The 19,490-nt window shown below is 38.1% G+C and overlaps 1 protein-coding gene across 6 annotated transcripts in view; it reads left to right on the top strand.

The window, feature by feature from the left end:
- Positions 1–19,490, top strand: part of SIPA1L1 (signal induced proliferation associated 1 like 1) — a 201,353-nt gene that overhangs the window by 158,384 nt on the left and 23,479 nt on the right. For all 6 annotated transcript variants that reach the window (XM_054276442.1, XM_054276441.1, XM_054276444.1 and 3 more), the window contains 5 exons: positions 905–1,481; positions 2,586–2,860; positions 6,381–6,656; positions 14,646–14,795; positions 19,347–19,471. In XM_054276442.1, the coding sequence (XP_054132417.1) occupies positions 905–1,481; positions 2,586–2,860; positions 6,381–6,656; positions 14,646–14,795; positions 19,347–19,471 (1,403 nt within the window). The remainder of the gene's footprint in view (positions 1–904; positions 1,482–2,585; positions 2,861–6,380; positions 6,657–14,645; positions 14,796–19,346; positions 19,472–19,490) is intronic.

The following is a 19,490-nucleotide window of genomic DNA, read 5'->3' as shown; positions in this document are numbered from 1 at the left end:
GTAACTCCTGTTGGGACTTTTCTTGTCACAAAACTATCGAAGTAGAGTTTCAGTCTCTTAGGATAGTTTGCCAAGTGAATGATACTGGATTGGAATGTCAGATCTTCAGAGGTTCTAAACAACTTGCATCTGATTTAAATCAAAAGAGAATTGACAATTGAGAATAGCTAAGCTGGTCCCTGTTGTCTAAGGCAATCTTATTGTCAGTCCATCACTTGGTGCAGGAACTAAAAGGAAGAGTTGAAAAAGAACATATTTGTTTCTACTGTGTATCTCTGGACTTCTCAGAAGTTTCTTATTTTTGGTGTTTTTGGAGTCAAGCAATATTAGCTAGTGAGGTTTTCAGTCCAGAAATGTAAAACAGTAGTGTGATGTATATATGCATTCAGTCACCAAATCATTTTTTCAATGGAACTGGCCTTGTGAGATGACTTCATTGCCTTTATCTTTTCCATGTGTTCATTTAATCTCTATTTCTAGTGTTGATCACACACTTGGCACTGCTTTCAGATGGGCCTTTCAGCATTAAGTAACTACATTCTAAGCTAGCCTTTCTCATAGTGTGAGTTAGAAATTTTCTTTTTGTACCAAAACCAAACAGAATTCAGAACTGCCATACATGAATGATTACTTATAAAAAAAACCCCAGCCCTACAGTTTGTACTTGAAGCTCTTTATTAGCTGTGGGGCTGGGAACATCTCAAAAAATGCCTATATGCAAAAAAAGTGGCTTTTTGTTTATACAGCAAAGGAGGCATAACCTCCACACTGGCAACATTAATATGTAAATTTAGGCATATTGCTGAGAAGAGAAAAATTGAGGGAATGTATTGTCTGTAAGCAAAAACTGCTGAATTTGCCTAGAGTGAAACACTGTGCTTCTTAATTCTTTTATTTCATTTAGTGTTGCTGTGACAAGATCCAGAGATGTACCATCCTTTGGCCCACCTATTCCAAAAGGTGTGACATTTCCTAAATCAAATGTGTTCAGGGACTTCTTACTGGCCAAAGTCATTAATGCAGAGAATGCTGCTCATAAATCAGAGAAGTTCCGTGCGATGGCCACCAGGACCCGGCAAGAGTACTTGAAAGATTTGGCAGAGAAGAATGTCACCAACACACCCATTGACCCTTCTGGCAAGTTCCCCTTCATCTCACTTGCTTCAAAAAAGAAGGAAAAGTCCAAACCTTATCCAGGAGCAGAGATCTACAGTTCTGGTGCTATTGTCTGGAGTGTCCATGCAAAAGACTACAGCAAGGGAATGGAAATAGATTGTCTCCTAGGCATCTCTAATGAGTTTGTGGTCCTCATTGAACAGGACACAAAAAGCGTGGTGTTCAATTGCTCCTGTCGAGATGTGATTGGGTGGACTTCAACAGACACAAATATCAAAATATTCTATGAGAGAGGTGAATGTGTTTCTTTGGAGAGCTTCATCAGCAACATTGATGACATCAAAGAGATCGTCAAAAGGCTGGAGGTTAGAATGTGTTCTCTTGTTTGGTTCCCCTTCTTTGCTTTCTCCTCTCACCTGTTGGCCAGGTAAAGCTTCAATTTAAATAATGCCTGGGATTCCTACAATTGTTTAAATTTTTTATTGTGAAATTTATGAAGACTTCCCTGCTTCTGTTTCTCAAAACTGAATATTGCTTTCACTTTTATCAGATATCAACTAGTCTCAGCTGGCTGTGTGTGTGTGAAAAATGTATTAATATATTAAAAAGACCGGGTCCTTCAGATGCATAAATTGCTCCCACACAATAAGTACAGAAGTGTCACATTATTTCTTTTCGTTGTTTTCCTTCCCTTTCTCTGTTTTGTAGACTTGCAGTATCTTGTTTCAAATGAATCTGCAATGTCTTTGGGACTAACTTATTATGTTGCCAGCAGGGTGCAGTCCCAATCCCCACTGCAACCTTCAGATATACTCTGAATGCATGTGATAAACTAAAAATGCAGTGAATCATGGTATCTCCCTATAAAACATCTGTCCATGCTCATTTTATATCCAATTAAGTTATGAAAGAATATGCTACATTTCACTCTCTTTCCTGTAATTTCACAACTGTGGTTGTATAACTACCAGAAAAGAAGGAAATCTAGGTCCTATTAAATTGCTCTTGATGACATTGATGCTCATGATACATGGAAGAGTTGGCATAGTTCCCGGTTTACTGTGCTTAGTAGCTTTGTGTTACCACATTCTGACAGAGGTAATTTTGCCATTTCCTGAAACAGCCAGAAATGGAAAATGTTTTTTTGGTTACTAAAGTGTAAAAGACAGACATGCTTGTGTAACTCCATGTGTTTTTCTGTTGTGTGCTGCCATGTATCTTCTAAAATTCCTGTGGTTGCAATAAAAATTCCAAGGCAGAACTTGAGTAACCAGATTCTACTGAAAATCTTAGTTTGAGCAACAGGACTCATTTCAGCTGATTATGTACCTAGGACTGCAATATATATGCCTTTATTGTGTCCCACCATGATCCTTGGGAATCGGTTGTGCAAAACTTGAGCCCCTAAACCTCTGTTAGCCCCAGAGGTGTTTGAATGCATTAAATTCTGTGTGCATTTCAATCCCCAGCTGGTGACCAAGGGCTGTGAAACCGTGGAGATGACCCTGCGCAGGAATGGCCTGGGCCAGCTGGGTTTCCACGTGAACTACGAGGGCATCGTGGCCGACGTGGAGCCCTACGGCTACGCCTGGCAGGCAGGGCTGCGCCAGGGCAGCCGCCTGGTGGAGATCTGCAAGGTGGCTGTGGCCACCCTGAGCCACGAGCAAATGATTGATCTGCTCAGGACATCAGTCACAGTGAAGGTCGTCATTGTCCCTCCCTATGAGGACTGCACACCACGCAGGTATTTTGCAGTCGCTGTGTTTGCTCTGAAATTGTATCTTGTTTTATGGGGAGAACCACCATAGAATGTTTGTCTCGAAAAAAAGGTAGTATAATTATAATACAGAATCCAATATTTTAAGGTTGGAAGATGAGAGCAGGAAAAACTGCCCACATTCAGTCTCCATGCCCCCCAAATATTCATTGAATACTAAAATATCATAAGATGTGTGAAGAAGTTCATGGAGCCATGGAATTGAACACAGAAATCAAACAACTTTTTCGTGATAATTGTGTGTTTAGCATGCATCAAAATTGATTGTACACATTCCTGCCAGCTTTCCCATTTGCTGGTAATTTTTAATGCCTGTAGATATAATTCTTGAAAGCTAAGAATAGACTTAGATGCTTCTGTTTTCACAATAAGTAAGGCTATAAATGATGAGGGTTTTTCAAAGATATGGATCTGGCCAGAGAAATTGCTGCAAATTCTTATTTACTCCATAGATCTTGTTGCAGCTCTCTCACTTGCCATCTGTATTAAGCCTGAAGCTCATGTCAATTATATTGCTGATTTTATAGTTTAAAACTGGTACTTCATCAGAAATAAGTAGTAATATGTGCATTTTTCTTAAACTGGACATTAAGTCCCTCCATTTTTCCTGAATTCACACTAAAGCTTTTATAATTTTTATGAATTCTCAGCATTGTCTGTAGCCTTCAGCCACATCGCTAAGTCTTAATCGCATATTCCTGACATCCTGTATTTGTATCCTAGAAATGTTCCTGTATGATTAAAATGGAATGATGTTTAATAGAATAAATTTGCCCCCAGGCTAGCTGAAGGCTTAGGATAGGTTTTCCAAGAAGCAAGTACAGTTACCAAAGTTCAGAGGATTCCTTGGAGTGAGAGACCAAGTGAGCATTTTTGCACTGCTCTTTTTTAATCAGTCTATAACTTTGTAGATGTAATAGCTAAATCTTTGTATATTTAAGATTGGAGCTGAACAGTAGCACATATTTATTATATATATATGAAATTGTGTGTCTTGAGAAAAGAGCCGGTACTTGTGTAAAAGAAAAATCCGTGTTTGTTTTTACTGTAAGCAACATGAACTCCTTTTGTAAATGCTAGCAAAAGAGGAGCAGAGAGAAAAGGAGTTTTTTGTCCTTCAGCTGTCAGTGGAAAATTGAATACATGTTAGGGATTAAAATGATGAGTGGCATAAGGTCACTCATAAGATATTTGGAAAGCTTTTGAGCAGTATTTAGCAGCCCGAGCAAATGGAAAGTTCAGCTGCAATCATCATGAAAGGATTAGAGCAGAAAAATCAGTGTGGAAAGCACAGATCCTATTATTTCTGAACTAAATTAAGTACAGCCAAAAACAGGCTTACTTTTAGTGCATCCAAACCCATAGCAGTAAGAGAAATGACTGCACTTTTTGAAATACTCAAAATTTTGTTGTTGCTGTCTAGTGAGCAAATCTTCACGGTAGATTATTACTAGCTATAAAATTCCATAAAGCAACTCTTGATCCCCCCATTTACTCTATCCTAAATCATAAAAGTTCAAGAACTGTGTCTTGAATTTGTAGCTATCCTACATGTATTATTAGACACTTCAGTTAAGTATTTGCGCAAAGCAGTTTCTCTTTTGGCGATCAATTTTCTGCAACTGGAGTCCTTTCATTATGTCCTCTGGAGGTCACTGAGTATTTCTACTACAGTAAATTCTGCAGACCATAACTAAAATGAAGATGCATTCTGCTTGGAATACTACATTGATATGAGAAGCAGTCCCTATCCTAATAAATTGGTTGGCATGAAGTTGGAGTGCAGTCAGATAAGCTGGCTTGGTGACACGCACATGTACAAGGTCAGTAGGAGATGCAAAAATAGATCCAAACACCCCAATTCACATTCTCATGCCCTATGCAGAGGCAGGCCTTGTTATGGTTAAGTCTCTACTAAACCATGGTTATTAAAACATTGCCACTGAACTCATTTAGTGGGCTGATTGCTGACTTTGAAGTTAAAGACACAGCCTTAAGAGGAAATTGTGCATTCCTGCTTGTTAAATTGTAGGTACGTTGCAGAGGAAAAAAAGAGAAACCCAAACGAAGTACTTAAGCACTGGGGAAAGAATAGCAGGGACATAAAATATGAAGAGAAAAGAAAAAACAAAGGATATCAATTATCAATATTGTAGTTCAGTTGTGAGTGGCCTTATCTCCTGCTCATCCCTGTCTAGCATGCAGTGGATCATATCAGAGGGGCCCGGGAGACTTTCAGGTGAAGCTGACCTACTTGTGCTTCAGAAGCACATCTCATGCCTTCCAACAGATAATTTAATTTGGACATTAAGACTAGAGGGTAGACCAGCATAAAACTACAGAATATGTACATTGTGGACAGCAAGACCTCAGCACTGACTGTTTCACTTTGTCTGTTCCTATTAGACCGTACAACTTGCTTATGTCAGCATGGCCAGATAACAAGTTCTCTTGTTTTTGTTTTTTGCAGGGAAGATAGACTAATATTTTTCAGCCCTAATGGTGTAATTGCTTAGAGGAGGAGCTATGGGTTCAAAATTTTGCACTGATTTTTTATTTTTCTTTCCATTAGAGAGTGATGTATGTAGCTAGAGTAATTATGATAAAACATACTCAGTGTTCACTCAGATATATATTTACACATTTGTCAAGAGAAATGCCAAAATTATCCTTGCTGAAGTGGAAGATCACATTTTTTTCCAAGTGCCTCATTTGAAATATATGCAGAAGTTTGCCCTTCTTCTTATGTGGGCTGCATTAGCTTACATTCTGTTCTAGTCAGATTTTTATGCTGTGCTGTTCCCCAGGAAGCAGCGGGCATCTTTGGGGTTTGGCATCTACAGTTTCTAGCAAGTCTTTTCACAATGTTCAGATTTATCATCTGAGGTACTCCAAATCCAAAGGTATTTGAAAGTTATGTCTAGTGCCTTATTTCATGTGACTCTTGTCTGTACATCAGAATGTATGTCTGTACATCAGAAAGGTGTATCTCAAAGAGAACAAACATTTCAGGTCTTATTTGTCTGGGTGTAGGTAAGTTCTAAAACACATGGCTTTAGGAAGGGGAGATACTCTCCATCTGATAGAAAAACTAAAGATTTGTGAGAAGGGTATCAACTTGATTAACTGAAATGTTGGAATGGGTGGCTGTAAACTCTTCTGGAGGGATAGACAATGACAGGCGTTGGGTTAGGGCTTAGTGATGGTGATAACAGGGTTGTTAATGTGTGACAATCAGGGGAAAGGCCAACAAGGCAGAGTCCATGGTAGTCTGTTGTGCATCACTCACCAGGATGAAGAGACAGACTCTCAACATCACTAGTCCTTTTTCTTGAGCCTTCTAAAATTTGTTAAATAAACGTTTCTTAAAAAGAAGATCTCATACTTCCATAGAATTGGTTCAGCTTCTATCTTCAGATTTCTCTTCTTGTGAACATGTCACATGTTTTTATTTTTTACAGCTGCATATTAATTTCTTCATTTCCAGGAGTTCTTCAGAAAACTACCGTATGCCAGTGATGGAGTACAAAGTGAATGAAGGAATGTCATATGAATTCAAATTTCCCTTCAGAAATAATAACAAATGGCAGCGAAATGCGAGCAAAGGACAGGGACCTCATGTGGCTCAGGTGCCATCTCAAATCCAAAGCCCAGTACCATCTAGGATTAGCTCTGGAAAAGGAGAAGGGAAAATGCCACCCCCAGAACGAGCCAACATTCCCCGAAGCATCTCGAGTGATGGGCGCCCGTTGGAGAGCCGGAGGTACGTGTCTTCTTCACAAATGGTTTTTCATTGCTGCTCTGAATCTTGCCTGGGAAAATTCACAGGAGTTTATCTAAGTACCTGAAGACTGCTTTTAATCTTGGTTTTAATTAGTCGAAAGACAGCATGACTATGAGTGAAACAATAATCAAAAGGAAATACCTTTCCTGGCACAATTAACCGCAAAATTAAGTATGCTGGAATGTTTCTCTGTGTTGGATGGTATTCTGAAACTGCTGTATGTTATTTAAGTTTTAAAAGAGTTACAGTGAGAGTTTTAGAGCTAAGTGTTCATGAACGTCAGCATTTTGAAAAAGTAAATCAAAAATTTATCTTGTTCGTAGGCTTGGTGGAATTGCCTAAAGCTCCCAAAGCAAAAATAGTATCTTACAGGGTTTTTAGCAAGAGAATTCTGACTGGTATAGAAAGGAAATTTATCTGAGTGGGGAGTGTTCAGTGTTCAGACATTTTAGGCTAGAGGATGAATTGTTCTAATTTTGGATTTCTCCAGAGTAGTTTGGGGGTTTTTGTTGTTTCAAGTTCTTTAAACAAGAAAATGATTGTTAGGATAAAGGTATCAGGTCCATCATGTAACAGTGTTTTTATTCTTTTGTAGAAAAATATGTATTTGATAGCATTCAAATGAACTGTCATTGGTTTGATTATGTATACAAATCTGTATAGATCTGCATTTGCAATGAGATCTGTGGAGGGAACCAGGTTAATAGCTTGTATTTCTTATTTTGGACAATTCCTAGGGAAAAAAGCTTTAGATAGGTTCTGATCATCTTTTTGGGTGAAAAATATAAAGCAATGGTAATAAGATGCATATTGTGGAAAATATAAGAGTTCTAATGAAACAACTTGAAATCTTTTTCACGTCTTGAAGAACTGGGGATGGAAAAACATGTTCAAAGATGGTACAGCCAAGACCAAGGAACTACCAACATGAAATTGAAACTTCTGTGTTGGATACCTTGTTAGGAAATTATGATGGTTGCTAAGGACTTAATATTCTTACTTTCTTTTTCTTAAATATATACTTTAAAAGCTCCCATCTGTGGGAGTTGGAACAAAAGTGCAACACTGAAGCCACTAATACTTTCATGGACAACCTGACTAAATTGTCTGTCTTTTAAAAAAGGTTGCAGAAGCCGCTGAAATGCTGGACTTGATTCTCAAATTACGTATTTGGACCAACATAAAAATTGCATGGCTACAGGCTATATCTGCTTCTTAGAGCTAAAGACAGGCAGATGCTGAACTAGAAGGAAGAGCAGCTGAGCTGGTGGCGTTTTTTGCTCTCACCAGTGCTGAACAATCTCCTTATGTAGTTCCAGAAGGCACAGTAATACCTAGGAAAAGCTTACGGCAATGACAGACTATTGGATTTTGTTGAGTTGCTGGTTTTTCCAGATGCTTCCATCTCATCATGGCATTAACCAGAGAACTTGGCTGCAGTCTGGAGTTGGCTCATGTCAAAGAGAGCCTTTGGCTGCCCTGGGAGAAGGGGTATTAACAACTGTATGTTCCTTGTGCATAAAATTGTACACAGGCAGCATCACATACCTAAGGCATTCAAGATTTATCCAGTCTCTGGAGGCTTCTAGAAAAAAGGGGGTTATGGCCTGCTAAGTGTTTGCAAAGTGAAAATTACATTTTCTTAGTCAGTATTTGTTTTCAAAAAGTGAAACTTTGACTTTTTATTTCCTTCATTTTCAGGGCATGTAGCTGGTTTTGATTGGCTTTTTTCTCCTCTAGGCATTCTTTTAACTATTCTTTTTATTATTATTCGAAAAAGGTTCTATTGGATTTTTCATCCTTGAAAGTATATTATCAAAGTAGCTTTTAAATTTCACTGGGAATTTTTCTGGATGCTTGAGAAATGTTTTCTGTCATCTTTCTGGTCTGCTAAACATGTTAGTCTTGGATAAATCAAGTTTAAATATATCATCACTTGCATAAGGTTAATATCTTTTGAGTTAAAGGGAAGATTTTTTTTTCTTTATAAAGAAATACAGGAGGGGGAAAACCTCAACAATAAGCTCACTGCAAGACCCATTTGTCTTTTCTCTGCGTGGTAAAGCTTTTCTTTTCAGAAAGCTCAGATACTTCTTATTGTATAAAATCTTAAAATCCACAAAGGTGGGTTTTTCATAGCCCTCTTAGCTGCTGTCTCATTTAGTTTCTCACCACTAGTTTTCATATTTACCCTAAAGAACACTGAGGAGGAGGTGCTGAAATCTGTGCATGTTTCTGGTGCAGGTAGCAGTGATGGTTCTCTGGTTCTCTGCTGTGCTTTGCCCCCCTTAGTCCATTATGTATGTTGGAAATAAATAAAATCTGCATTAGCAGTCTTGAGAACAGGAGAATTTCACTTCATATTCATCCAAACATTGTCTCCCCATAGAGACTGCTATTGTAGGTGGGAGAGTGTGTTGCTTGACAATCCCTCATTCTGAGAAGGCTGACAGATGTCCAGTCCAGCAGAGTACTTGAATTTGCCTTCTTTGGATTATCTTCATATATCCAATTCACTAGCTTATTTTCCCTGATCTTCACAGTACCTGGATCCTTGAATGTAGTCATTATTGATATAGGTGGATATTTGTAGACAGGAAAAATAACCCTTCATTATAAATCTTCAAATAACCCTTTATTATAAATCTTCAAATAAATCTCTAATGTTACTCCAACATTAAGACTACAAAATCTAATATTATAAATTCAATAAATCCCAAGTTATGGCTTATTTCACAATATTAATTACCAGGTGGGATGCTATATAGCCTATTACCCAGAATGAATATCAGGATAGGTTAAGGAAAAAACAATAAACCACATATGTGTGAAGTAAACCAGAGCTATTGTTTTTGGAGAACATGTAATTATAGCACTTGATTTTTTTATTTATTTCCCCCCTTCTCACAGTTTTCAGGTTTTTTGTACACTTGGTTTCCACACTCTCTTAATAAACTGTGTAAGGAAAGGAGAGGAGATAATGGCAGATAATTATCTGTTCTTAATTTGTCAATTAAACTGGAACCAGTTTTAACTAAAACTTGATTGACAGACATTTGAAAAAGTGTGGAAATCAGTGATGAAAGTATGTGGAAGACTCAGGTCTGGACTTGAGCACTTCAGTCTGTAGTTGAGTACTCTTGGATGAAAGCTCAAGGCTCTTAACTAGAAAATTTCTGAGCACAGTCAATATTTTAAACCAAGTGGAAAACTGAATTACAGCATGACTGCAGTCACACATGGCAGTAAAATTCCGCAGTATGGAAGTATCAGAACAATATCGTTGATTGGTTTTGTGTCACATTGAGGACTTTGAAGCACAGTCTTGCCCTAAGACTCCATACTTACTGGAATGATGCCCATGTAGTCAGTGATAGTAATTATGCCAGTTGTAGCTTATAGGTTAACTCCTGCAGGCAGATTCTATTTTAAACTGTTCCTGTATCACCTAAAAATCCTCATCTGCTGCAGTGTATCTTGCATCAGTGACATTTTTCCAAATATGAACAAACAGGTGTCTGTGCTCATTTGCTACCTGTCAAGTCAGCATGGTAGTACACACACTGCCTACCTCACAGGGTTTGAAGATTTGTTATTTAAATGTTCTCATAACATTCTTCTAATTAAAACATGTACCAACATGAGATTCTGTTCCACACACTTCGTACCAGCTGTGGGACCTAGAGCTGGATGTAGCAGTGGAAAAACCAGAGGTTTGTTGGTATGCGTGCCTGTGCAGCCAAACTCTTGCAATGTAAAAGCATCTGAGAAGAGCCACGCTGTGTCATGTCAAGATTTGGTCATTGTTGTTTGACAAGGGCCATCAGTGGGGACCAGGGAAGAGCATAGGAAATGCTTACAAGTGTAAAGGAAAACTCTTTTTACCAGGTGTGACAGTCCGCTGGCTGTCTGCTGTGTAAGATTGCCTGGAGCTGGGTGCACCTGTACTGCTGTGGCTGCTATCTCTTCATCCAGGTTCCTGCTAATTGGTTTCTTGGTAGTTCTAGACCTCCTACTTGCTCTTTTGTCATGAGGGATAGTGAGTAATCGCTGCTTGCTTGGTCCAGTGTAATTCATGTTTGGATGAAGTAAAGCGGAGAGGATAAGTTTCTCTATAATCCCTGGAGCCACAGGGCTTGTTCAGTGTGTCTTCAAACACAAACTCTTCTGTCCATCTGGTGTCCCACTGCCTGCCTCTGTGTCTTTTCTTGTTACAATATGTGTTTTCTGAAAGGTGATTATCAACTTGAAAAAAACCCAAAAACTTGAGATGGTACAACATGACAGCATAATTGCCTTTTCTGTTTCATTCACTATCCCCTTCTTCAAAATTGGTGGGATTTTTTCCTTTTTGAATGGAATGGATTATTTTCCTTTAAACATGAGAGCATTTGAGACGGTGTTTGCAGCAAATTGTTGTGGCTTGCAGTAGTACTAGGATTGTAAAACTCAAACACATGGAAGGTAAGCATGCCAGAGTTAAGATTTGCTGTGCTGTTTTTTCAGAACTCTTGTGCAACTGTATATCAGATGCTTCTTTTGATTAAATTACAAGAATTTCTTGTAACAGAGGACATCTGCCTCATTCAATTCACACAGAGGATGCAGCTCATTAAAGAAGAGCTATTTAGTTTTTCTTTTCCTCTTCATTACTCTGTCCTTTATTTACTGGATGACATTCAAATCCTGTTGTAAAGATGCCATTACTAATTCCCCTCTAAGCTTTACAGTGGTGCCCATTACTATAGTTTCTGAATGCTTCATGGGTATTAATTAAACTTACTTTTCAAAATTCCTGTGTGAGCAGAGATGTCTTTCACAGATTAGAACAAAGGTAGAGAGATAAATTATGTTCTAATTATTTGTTCGGCTTTTTTTGACCATCTCATATTTGGAAGTGTGCCCAGCATTGTTAATATTTTGTATATTCAAATTATAGCCTCAGTTGACTTCAGCTGCTTTAGGAAGATTTCAGCTCAGCGATATAGTGGGCCTTAAAATCAAATAAGGCCTTTTGAAAAACTAAAATTAGCAACGACAAATGAAAAATTGTCATTAACAAATACAGTAGTGGTCACATCGAGTGCTCCAGCAAGTGCAAAGTAAGAATTCAGTTTGCCAAGTCAGCACTGACTGTATGGCCATTTTCCCTCTTTTGCCAGCCTGACCCTCCTTTGCTCCTGGGCTCTGCAGCTCTTGCAGGAGAAGTTGTAGCACAGTGTAGGCCCTGTGCCTGTACAGTTTTACAGGAAAAAGCACCTGTGTATGATCTTGTAATTAGACTGCCTTAGGCCATAGGCACAAAGTGACCTAGACTGACATTTTTCTTCTGATGTGTGTACTACATACCTATGTGCCCTGAATACGTGGGGAAAATTACAGCTAATGGCATAGAAATTAATTTATTATAAGATGCTTTCAATGTCTGTGTTGTCATATTAAACAAAATAAATGTATGCCCATTCCACTCACTGCTTTCACAAAAGATGATGTTCTTCCCATACTTGGCAAGACTTAACCAGTTCTTTCAAGATGAACTAGATCTGTTAGAACTAAATCATGCATGGGATAATCCCAGTTCAATTGACTTCAATGTAATTGTATCTGTTTAATGTAATGGACGCTTGGCCTATTTTTAAATTCAATTGTGGGACTCATGCACTTAACCATTTTGGCATTTCTTTTTAAAACTCTCTTTTGAAATAGATAAGAGCTTGCTTTAGTATGGTTTTTAATTATAAACAAAAGACAGGCTCAGATGATTTTAGCTATAGGGGCATACTGCTAACACAACACAATGCACCTTTTGTGTTGGGAAGTGCCTTTCATCAAAAGATTTCAAAGCAGTTCAAAAAGTCAATTTGAACTAATTTGCTCTTAAATTCTTTTCTCTTATATGTTTCACAAAATGAAATGTCTTATAGCATTAGTGTGTTTTAGTGCAACTGTGAACTGTACTGACAAAAATATACTTCTGCTTTAATTAAAAGAATGTCCTACCTCACTGGTTGTTCATCTCTATTGTTCAGACCACATTTCTAATACAATTTTGTTTGCCCTCAAGGTCTTTCCTCTTTGTAAATGAGTTAGAACTCTATGACATAGAGTTTTGAAATCTTGATGTTCCTTCTGAACAGTGCTGTCACTTTTTGGTAAGGCATAGGAAGGAAACAAAAAGGCATAGCTGAATCTGAAATCAAAATGTAAGCATTTTTCAAGAGAAAAAATTTCAAATAAATTATTTGAGAAGTAATTGGTTTCCTTACCATCAATTCCAATTTAGCATTGGGAAAAAAGGTCACCATTTTAAACTGTGTATTGCTCTACAAGTGTAACTGAGTTTAAATGTGTATACCTTTATATGTGAGCAAATGCTAATGGAAGTGCATTTTTGTGTGGCCAAACGATTTTTCTTCTTTTTAGAGGAGTGCGTCTGGGAAAATAAACTGCTTGGCTTATGGGTCCCCAAGTTTACAAGTCTTCAACCATGTTCTTTGCAAGCAAATATTTCAGAATAGTTGCTTGATAAATGTGGGATAAGTTAAAATATGTTTGGTAGACTAGAAAGGCATTACTGGAATTGGTGTAGCACTTACCATGGTCAGGCCTTAGACAGTTCCTTTCTTGTCTCAGAAAAAGAGTTACTATTAGTTTTATGCACTTCATGAAATTCCAGATGGCAAAAATGTTTGATCCAGTTGTACTGCTCTTTCCATTTTAAGATTTTGTTTACTGCTTTCTTGCAAAGTACTTAGAAGGACAACGCAGATTTGATATAAATGTAAATATAAATATATATACACACACTGTTTTGATGTAAGTGCATACATAAGTACAATTAATCAGTTCAATAATTGGTTTTTATTTCCAAAAGATTTTTTAAACTTTTCAAGTTTTTACGTTATTGTGGTGAGACCCAATTTAAAATCTGCCACTCCTTTAGAGATCCAGGTTAAATGCCCAGGCTAAGATCTTCTGAAGCCCAAGACCTGAGCTGGGTGCTGAGGCAATTTATCTATATATTTCACTGAAGTCATTATCTGTTTTTCAAATATTAAATTATTTAGCTTGTGCAAATTATTGTTTTCCTAGATAAAATGAATAAAGGCTGTTGTTCACAGTAGGAGTTGGATGTTTGTGAATGGCATAATTCAAACTTCGCTTAAATCACTGTAAAACTTTTGAATAGCTTCAGTCACAACTGAGTAGAACAAAGAACTAGCTAACAGCAGTGAGTTCTGCTGGGATTTGGGAAACAAAATGCACAAAGCTAGCAGTTATCTACAAAAGCCTTTGACTACAGAACAGGATATGAGTTGGGCAGTATAAGCCTGCTGCTTCCAGCCATTCTGCCCAGCTGCATGTGTTGCAGTTCTAGACTGTTTATTTGCTATATAGTTATTCTGACAGGTGAAGGCTTTATGTGACTCAGGTCTGCATTTTCAAACAGAGTTCTTGATCTGTTGAGATAGTTTTGTATTAGAATGTTAAGCTTTAAGGTGGTACGTATAGATTTCATTGCATTTTTTTAGTCCTTGTGTTTTAAAGTGGACAAGTTTGGTGGTGTAGAGGTAAACTTGATACTCTTGGAAGAGTTTGCATAGGCAGCTCACTACATTTAGTTTAAGTTCTAGGCAAGAGTTTGCTATGAGAATTAGGAATATTTTCTTCTATTTGCTATTTTGATGAGGAATGTAGTGTTTCATTATTCTTTACAATCAATCTGTAATGTATGCCAGAATTTTCTTCCCACATTGCCTTTATTTCTTCCCATGCACCCAGGGTTTTACAGTTGATTTTCATGGTTTCCAGTAGATAATAAGGGGGAAAGGTCTGTTCCTTCAGCTGATGGGATTTCTGCTGTCTCCACGACGCCATTGTTTGCAGCTGTGGCAGTTTGCAGTGTGTTTTTGAGCGTGCCTTGCAGTGTGACCCTGCTGATTTGAGGCTTCCCTTGCTCCCTCACAGGCTGTCCCCTGGCTCCGATGTCTACGTCACTGTCTCCTCCATTGCCTTAGCAAGGTCGCAGCAGTGCCGCAACTCTCCAAGCAACTTGTCCTCCTCCAGTGACACTGGCTCTACTGGGGGCACGTACAGACAAAAGTCTATGCCAGAAGGGTAGGCACCAGACTTTTTACGTGTTCTGTTTCAGCAGATTTTTTGTTCTCTGTTTCATTCGTTGTAATGTGTGCTCAAGGAGTGCTTACACAGGCTCCTGTCAGCTGTTGTTTACATGCATGAAACCATGGCTGTTTTAAAATAACACTGTCATGCTTCTTGAAAAAGCCAGTTTTAACAATCCTTTGCTTCCACTTTTACCTTGCAGCCTAACTGCTCTCTCTCTTCCTAGTCTACAGCTGCTCAGATTACTACACGGAAGGACTTCTATATATTTAAAAACCTTCATTGAAGGTGCTGGTTTCACATGGCAAATTGCTTCCTTTCACAGGCTTAGATTCTAAAAGAAAAGTAGTAATAGGTTTGGGACTTTGCAGTCAGTTAATAGTTGAAGCAAAGTAGTACTGAGTGCAGCTAAGATGTGTAGGCACAAAAGTGCTAATTAATCCACAGCTAGCTTCTTTTTCACATATTCACAGTAATGATGTCTTAAAGCTTCCACCTTTCCAGAAGTCTTCAAACTCTCTGAAGTGTCAGTGTAAGGGGCAACTTGCAGAGGAAGAAATTAAATCTGTATCATATTCAGAGAGCACTGAAAGGACCAATAAATCAAAGATCACCAAGCAGAGAAAAAAAAAATTGGCAGCAGAAGAGCTGTCAACTACATTCCAAATTACTTCCTATAGAGAAGATAAAAGGACAAAACTGCTGATAGTTCACACTGCAAGCCTTCCCTCTGAAATATTCTTGAGTACTTTTCCAGGTCATTGTGTGTAATTCATTTTGGTTTGGGTCTTCTATAAAGTAGAAATATCTTTGTTTTAAAAGATACGTTATTAGTGGGATTAAATGCCATTGTCCGGAACTGCTTAGTACAAGGGCACTGTCTTTTACCTCTAGGTGCTCTGTGTCAGTCCAGAGAACACTGTTCTGAGCACGTGTTTGAAAAAGTACTGCTGCTTACTCCCCAGCACTGAAGATTTGTCCTCCCCTGTCCTTCCTGCAGCTCAGTTTGAGGTTCTATGAAGAGTCAGTCTCTTCTCTGCTGCCCACCTTCATGAAGGCTTTGATTCGTGACACTATCAGTCCTGTTCTGGTCATTGTTTAAGTTTGTGCTGAAGTCCTGCTGACTTTAGGAGATTTGCCCTTAAACCTATTAAACTTTGCTGTGAGGAAACACTAGATATAGGTGTATCCAGGGCTCTGCAGCTGGAAAAAGGCAATTAACCTCTTTATCCTCTGTAGACTTTCTGGCTCATTCACATCATGCCAGCAGCATTTCTGTGTTACCTTGAATTCTGATGAGTAGCTTGTGCTCCTATTATTGTTTGCTCTTTTCCAACTACATCATTTGCACTACAAAAAAGGTATTGCTGCCATATGTCCTTTGACCACCACAAGCAAAACTGCTTGAGTAGGAAGGGATTTTCAGACACACTTGAAGGTTTGTTTTGAATTGTCCTCAGAGCAGACCAGCACCCAGTCCAACCCTTTTCCATCTTTTAAGTTAGTTATAAAAATATGTTCTCTACGCCATTCTTCAAGCATTTTGAAATTTCAGCAAGGAGATGTGTCCTAGAAATATTGGCTGTACTGTCATTTTGGAGTTGAAGTTTTAATTCTGTGCAAGGAAACACAGTTTAAATGGAATAATGAAAGAAGCAATTAATAGGTGAACTTTGCATGTTCTTTATTGGATGCTCTTTAGAAAAACCCCAATTTCTTGATTCCAGTTATTTTACTGTTTTGTTCTATTCCCATAAGAAAAGCAGTTTGCCTCTTATACTGTCCTTGTACATATGAATCATACTTACTCAGAATTTCCCAAACATCTACCTAAATGGTAAGCATGTAAAGACTAAATGGAAAGCATGAAAAATGTGATTGTGAAGGAATGTTTTCCTTGCCTCAAGAAGCAGTTAAATGTCTGTCCCTTTACTAAAGCTGATGCAGTTCCATGTTCATCTTCTGTTGAGATTGGTCTGATAGAGCAGGTTCAGGCAGCTCTGCAGCTGTGGTTGGTATCCCAGGTAGGGCTGGTCAGCATTACCCTGGGTGTGGTGTTAAAGTAGGGGAGAGAAATTGTAACATTGAGTTGCTAAGATGTTAGAGAGAATGATGGGCTGAAATAAGGGCCAATGGCGAGCCATGTCCTGAAGGTAATCTTCCAAAGGTGAAGTTCCAGTTTGCTCTAGGTACACTACTCTCTGAGATTTCCCAGTGCAGGAAATCTCAACCTCACCATTTGTGCATACATTTATTTATTGTTACACAATATGTTACACAATTGGAAGGTTTGTGAAATTTATCTTACCAGGAGAATGGTGAGTCCAGCCTCTGTAAGACATTGGTACAAGCAGTAATTGCTGCCTCTAGATTATTGATCCATATCCTAAGCTGGGTTTAGGCAAAAACTTCCCTGCCTTCAAGAATATCCACATTGATCTTGATGTGTTTATGTGTGTTCTGTACACTTACGCTATGTTTGTGCGTTTGCTATTGCACTGACAATAAATTATTGTAAAAAGTAAAATTTAATCATACATAGATTGACAGCTTATATGCATATGAACATAATGGAGATTAGGTAGGAGGGTATCACAAGAGAAAACAAAATATTGATGCAGTGCAACTTCATTGCACCAAGATTTGTTTAGGCTTTTGGCCTTTCCTTTTAGATACCAGTTTCTAGTTATTTTATCATGAAAATACATTCTTCTCATGAGTTTGTTTACAAATCTTAAAACTTAGACTACAGATCAGTGTTTAAGAAATCAGTCACCTTTGAAATGCTGTGTTTAGACTTTTTTTACATATCTTGAATTGGTATTGAAGTCATCATGTTTAATTTAGGTATTGGATCAGTGAAATCCTACTTAGTCTGTGTGAATAGAAAAGGAAAAGTGTTACTTTTTGCATAATTCCAATGTAAATTGTTTATATTCAGAAGGCGTATATATACAGGTTTTCCTTATTTTCTAATTCATCAAAATGTATGCTGGCTGTATCAGGGAGTAGTGAACTAAAGGGAAGTATGATCACATATGGGTGAATTTTTAGAAGGCTGAAATTTCAGTGTGTGCTGCACATTACAAGTGTGTTCCAGCTGCTTGTTCTTGAGGATGGGAGTGGGATTTTGTTGTTCTGAGCCATATAATTAATGTTGCTGTGGTGGGTTCATTTGAGTTATCAAGTGTGTGACCTTCAAGTGGGGTAACCACACTGAGCTTGCTCTGACAGCTGGGAAGGTGTCTTACATTGGAGGTTGTGTGGGGCAGTCTGTAGCTCATAGAGTAGACATCACAACTGGGCTACTTTATTTTCTCTCGTTTTATTAGACATTACAGATAGAGAAACTCATTGATATAGCGATGATATATCAGCTCATAATTATTTTGTGTGTTATCCTGTGCATGTAAAGTTGAAGGATTTTATTTTTCTTTCAGAATATATCTGATTAAAATAAAAACCTCAGAAATGCATTATTCTTGATGAATTCTTAATGATTGATTTGCTATTTCTGAACCAAGCTGTAATTTTTGCAGACTTATAAGTGATTTATATGTAATACAGAACTGTAGATTTCAAGTCTTACAGGCTTTTAGGCATATGAGGCATGTAGGCTCAGTGTGGCACATGGGCCCTGTGTGTCTCTTTTGTCATTAGCTTGAACTCCTTGAGTTTACTCTGTCTTTATTGATCTTTTTGAAATCCGTCTGCCTATTCTGACAGGATTTGCAAAGTCCATTGAACTTTTCATTTTGCTCTGTATGCTTTCTTTTACAGCAATAGGTGTATGTCTCACTACTTTCTTACGGCTATATTTAATTTGCACTAATCTACTCAAATCATTTTATGATCAAATAACTTAAGAATTTACAGAATTTATAAACATCAGGATTTGGGAATCCATATTCAACGGTTGACTTTATAGAGGCTTATTTAAAGTATTTGGCAGTGTTAATATTGTCCCAAAGTAATCCGTGTTGTTGGCATATATGTCTGCATCACCCAGAGGTATGACCTTACTACTCTCTTGGTTGGAGCCCAGGGAAGTGGCTGAGATCCATGGGATTGTCCCAACAAACTTTCTGATGCTTTCTTTGACTAGTTTGAGGTAGTTGAAAGGATCTGATCTTTTCCCAATAAACACACCTCATTTCCCTATGTGGTTTTTATCCAAACTTTTACATTTTACTCACTATGTTGAGTTTTCTATTACCATGTAACAGTCTGGTCACCTTTTCATGTAAACATCTGTGTAAATAAAAACACATAATTTTCTTTCTTGATGTTTTGATCTGGTTTTTTTTTTTCAATTGTAGCATTGTAACCAGTTGTTCTTGCCCAAGGATGCTCAATAAATTAATGTATATTGTAATCGTATGCATTAAAGGTGGTAAAAGGGTCTGGAGAGCTCCCACAAAAATGAAATTATAAATCCCTCAAGCATTTGTGCTGTGATGGCTTCTTAAAAGTGCTCTTTTTTCCCCTTGTGTGAGGTTTCTGTATATTTAAAATGCTTATGTGCTTTGTGTTTGGGGAGAACAGGTTTGGAATTAGCCGCAGATCCCCCGCTTCCATTGACAGGCAGAGCACGCAGTCGGACACGGGCGGCAGCGGCAAGTCCACGCCCAGCTGGCAGAGGAGCGAGGACAGCATCGCTGACCAGCTGGGTACGTACAGAGCTCTGAC

The sequence above is a fragment of the Melozone crissalis genome, unplaced genomic scaffold (assembly GCF_028551555.1).
Source record: "Melozone crissalis strain CALT ecotype California unplaced genomic scaffold, PUWL_Pcris_2 ptg000018l_1, whole genome shotgun sequence".
Lineage (NCBI taxonomy): Eukaryota > Metazoa > Chordata > Aves > Passeriformes > Passerellidae > Melozone > Melozone crissalis.
This window is presented reverse-complemented; position numbering and strand designations above follow the sequence as displayed.